The sequence below is a fragment of the Protobothrops mucrosquamatus genome, unplaced genomic scaffold, assembly GCF_001527695.2.
Source record: "Protobothrops mucrosquamatus isolate PMUCROS unplaced genomic scaffold, P.Mucros_1.0 scaffold1111, whole genome shotgun sequence".
In the NCBI taxonomy this organism is placed as follows: domain Eukaryota; kingdom Metazoa; phylum Chordata; class Lepidosauria; order Squamata; family Viperidae; genus Protobothrops; species Protobothrops mucrosquamatus.
In genome coordinates, this window is record NW_015387331.1 from 55,690 (window position 1) to 60,379 (window position 4,690).

The following is a 4,690-nucleotide window of genomic DNA, read 5'->3' on the forward strand; positions in this document are numbered from 1 at the left end:
ACGTGGTTCAAAACGTTCCTCAATGTAAAGCATTAATATAGCCCTTGAGATTTCAATGGCCATGCAAATTTTTCCCAATTATATTATGCAAACATGGTATGCAAATACCCTCCATTATAGTAGACAGAGTAACTGAGTCATCCTACTGGAAAAATCCTCATCTTTGATATAACAGTTATGCCAGAAGTGGTTACCTGTAATTGGAGCGTCTGGTCGACTCTGTTCCTTCCTCCAGGTTGGCACAAATACTGTTATATCTTTGTGACCTTTTTCTAGAAACCAATCAACAGCTAGCTGAATCCCTCGACAGGAAAATCCTTCTTTGTTTCCATGGCTGAAAACAAACAAAAAATAATTCAGACAATCCTGATATATCTTGATGAAGATGGCCGAGTTGAAAATGTAATACATAAAAAAGGCAAGGCGTTTATTAAAGTTTAGGAGAGGGAATTAAAAAGATTTAGGGGGCGAGGGGGGAAAAACAGGCAAACCTCAATCTCGCGAACCAAGGATGTCCCAGAATAATGTTGCAGGATCCAATCTGAGTCGGTCACCGGGATCAGAGGAGCTGAAGTCCATCCGCAGGGAACGTCTCTGTCTCTAGAACAGCAACCCGCAACCTTTTGGGCATCAGGGACCAGTTTGGTGGAGAGGGGTTTTTCCAAGGACAGGAGGGGGGGGCGGTTCGTGTGCTGCCTGCATCTCACAAATGGGGCTTCACTTGTTTGCACGGACCGGTAATGGTCCACGGACCAGGGATCCCTGCTCTAGAACAAAGCTTTTCAACCAGTGGTACAGATACCACCTGTGGTACATTGGCACCTGGCAGGGGGTACGCGACCATCCTAGAAAAGTGGTAGCGGGGGAGGGGAATGAGCTGAACCGGTGGCAGCACCGCACAAGCCTGAGCGAGAGACGGCTGGAGCTGTAGGGCTCAGTGGAAGTGCCAGGATCAGCGCTTCTTCGGGGCTCAGGGCTCAGTGGAAGCGCCAGGATCAGTTCCAGGCTCCAGCTGGAGCTCGGCGCTGATCCTGACGCTTCTGCTGAGCCCAGAAGAAGCGCCGATCAGCTGGAATGTTGCAGCATCTCCAGGGTCTTGTGATTTACATTCAGATGCTTGGCAACCGATTCATATTTATGACGGTCAGTGTCCCAGGGTCATGTGAAGTGACCAAAACCTGCTGCAACCACCCAGCAGACGGATGGGGGAATAAAAAACCAAACACCCCGCTGCCAATCCCCAACAGAAATGCTCACAACAATGAAAACCTCGGACAGGAGGAAGAGCGCCTCCGGGTGGGCAGGCAGGTGTCTTGCTTGGCTGTGGCTTGGGGGGCACTTTTTTCAGTGCCATTGTAACTTCGAACAGTCACTAAGCGAACTGTTGTAAGTCGAGGACTACCTGTACTTTATCACTTTTTTCCTTTGGGGGGGGTCATCAAGTTTTTGACACCTTGCTAGGCGACTGGTGGTACTCGGATGTTGCCATATCCTAAAAGTGGCACAAGGGGTGAAAAGGTTGAAAAGCCCTGCTCTAGAATATATGCCCATTCTGGAGACAGAGAATTCCCCCAAAGAGGGGCTTTAGCACAAGTCTGGAGGTTTGGAGGAATAAATCTTTGGTCCCGGTGACTGACTCAAGACTGGATCCTGCAAACTTCACTCTGTTTTCTAATATTTCAGGGAGAGAAAAATCATTTAGTGCCAATGGGTTTTAATAGTACTGCCTGTAACTCTGGTGTTTAACAAATTATCATCAAATCTTAACATTCTTATAACTGTGCTGAAGGGCAAATCAAATGCCCATAATATGTAGTCATTATACTGACAATTTACTGCAATTAATTTCATTTTTATTAGCATCGGTAAGTCATGAAAAACAAGATGTGTATTTTCCATTCCGTGGTGTAATACACATTTATTCAGAAATAATGAAACCCACCTCCGGACAAAGATAAAGGTGCATAGAAGATATAGCCTAAAATCTGGTTATGCTGTTTAATGGTGACATCAAAGTTTGAATTTTTATCCATGTGTGACTTAGGATTCAGATATTCCAGAAGCTTTTGTGAGATTTATTTATTTGTATTTATTTTATTGATAGCACCTATCCTCTACAATAAGGGTCTCCAATCTTTTAAGACTTGTGGACTTCAACTCCCAGAATTCCAGCATGGCTGGCTGGAGAATTCTGGGAGTTGAAGTCCACAAGTCTTAAAGATGCCAAGGTTGGAGACCCCTGTTCTACAGTGATGAGATCATACTGAGATCCATATGGTTCCCTCCCTGATGACATATCGGACTGTCTAGACTAGGCTTCTTATCCAGGCCTTAGGGTAGGGTGGATGGGACAGCACCACCGCTACCCTGTTTGTGAGATTTTGTGTCTTCTGTATTGCTGAGTTGCCACCTTGCGATTATTTTGCAGGGGTGTACTTTTTAATTTGTTTGGATTCGTTGTCTCTATCTGTTGTTTTTGTATTTTATTGTTGTGAGTCACCTAGAGTCAGCTGGAGGCGAGCGGCATCCAAGTGGAATAAATTTGTTTTTATAGCATGCCTGAATCAGAAGACTCTGGGCAGATTACAAGCGTGTAAGAAACAATTCAAGGGGCAGGAGCTCTAAACATCTCTCCCAAAATGGACACCTCCAGCCATCAACTGGAAGTAACAGTTCAGTGGGACAGGGCCATAGGAGGGGGCTGCACAGAGCTCCAGGTACAGAAAGTTCAATGTACAGGAGACCCAATAGAAATAGAGATCCACATCTCCCTAATCCCCAGTGATGAGGGACCTTCATGGGCACTTTTAGGATGCCCTCAGTGGATGGGCAGATTCAAACCTTGTAAGGTGGTACAGGAAGTCCTCAACTGACAACAGTTCATTTAGTGACTGTTCAAAGTTACAATGGCACTAAAGTGACTCATGACCATTTTTCACACTTATGACCACTGCAACATCCCCATGGGCGCGTGATCAAAATTCAGACGCTTGGTAACTGATTCATATTTACGACGGTTGCTTGTGGCCCGGGGTCACGTGATCCCCTTTTGCGACCTCCTGGCAAGCAAAGTCAATGGGGAAGCCAGATTCACTTAACAACCACGTTACTAACTTCAGAGTTGCACTGATTCACTTAACCGCCGTGGCAAGAAAAGCCATAAAGGGACCAAAAACTCACTTAGCAACTGTCTCGCTTAGCGACAAAAATGTGGGGCCTCATCTGTGGTCCCAGACTACCTGCATCTGATGTAACTGATGTACCTGGGGGTTGAAATGCAGGGCACTCTGCAAAATGTGCCATTTGAATCCACTGTGGTACACTCCTATCCACATTTGAAATAAACATTTGTCTGGATGCTGATTTCCTGGAAGGGTTTTTAGGCAAGAAAAGAAAGGGCGCAAGGGCAACAAAAACAGCACAAAGGTGTGAGCTACCTCATTGCCACATTACTTCCATCAATTACGATTGGCCTCAAGTTGTCAGAGCTGTCCACCACTTCCTCCTCCAGGGACAGCTCGGGGCTGGTCACCTCTTTGGCAGCCGTCCCGCCCAGGGGAGCCGTGGCACTTCCAAGGCTAGCCGGCCCTTCGTTCTCAGCCTTGTTGCCAAGCCTCACAAGTTCGGCCAAAATATCATTGATGAGAGCGTCGGCCCCCAGCTTGTTCAACACGGCTTGAATCTGATCCCCCGCGTAGCCCAGTTTTAAAGCAAAATCAATCTTCGCTTGATATTCTTTGTCCGAGTTCGCTTTACCATCTTCCAGTTTTAACTCCTGAAGAAGGCTGCTCTGGGAGAAGCTGGGCTGATCCAAGCAAGGAGAGCGGCAAAGCTGCCGGTGAGGCTTGTGGAGGGGAACGTCCTTCTCCCTAAACAGGGTGTTGCTGGAGCTGTTCTTGAAGCAAGGCAGCTCGTTGTCGCTCTCGGAGCTTGTCCATTCTTCGGATTCGCTGCTGCAATCCCCGCCGCCTTGCTCAAGAGTCCTCTCATTTCGGGAGTGCCTCTTCTCCATTTTTTTTAGCCTTTCCACCATAGACCAGGCCGTCATCACGTTGACCTTCTGGTGAGATCCCCCCAAATTGCTCTCAGTGCCAAAAGCGCTCGGAATGTGTGCACCGCTGGGTCATCTCCCGGCTTGCTTCTTAAACCGGTCTTGATTTGTGAGAGTCACAAAAAACAATTGTGCAACTTTTGGGCAGGCAGCGGAGAAAAAATTAAAAGAGAAAAAAACAACAGGAAGTTAGTGACAAGTAGCAATCTGCCACAATAAGAAAAGTAAATGAGAAAGTAAGCCTCAAATCCAGATAAACTAGAAGAATTAACCAGTGGAACCAGTGGAACCAATTAACCAGTGGAACAACCTGCCTCCAGAAGCGGTGAATGCTCCAACACTGGAAGTTTTTAAGAAGAGACTGGACAGCCATTTGTCTGAAATGGTATAGGGTTTCCTGCCTGAGCAGGGGGTTGGACTAGATGACCTCCAAGGTCCCTTCCAACTTTTTATTTTTATTATTATTATTATTATTATTATTATTATTATTATTATTATTATTATTATTATTATTATTATTATTATTATTATTATTATTATTATTATTATTATTATTATCGCACAGTCAGCCAGATGTTCAGACTGGATTTGGCATTTTTGTCCACCTATCGAGTCCTCACCAAGGACCTGGGATAGGCA

The 4,690-nt window shown here is 45.8% G+C and overlaps 1 protein-coding gene across 1 annotated transcript in view; it reads right to left on the minus strand.

The window, feature by feature from the left end:
• ZC3H12B (zinc finger CCCH-type containing 12B) overlaps positions 1-4,048 on the minus strand; it is an 11,351-nt gene extending 7,303 nt beyond the window's left edge. Inside the window, exons 1-2 of the mRNA XM_015820287.1 lie at positions 3,438-4,048; positions 195-334 (exon numbers count right to left, since the gene is read on the minus strand). Coding sequence (XP_015675773.1) covers positions 195-334; positions 3,438-4,048 — 751 coding nt within the window. The remainder of the gene's footprint in view (positions 1-194; positions 335-3,437) is intronic.
• Between the last annotated feature and the right edge of the window lie 642 nt (positions 4,049-4,690).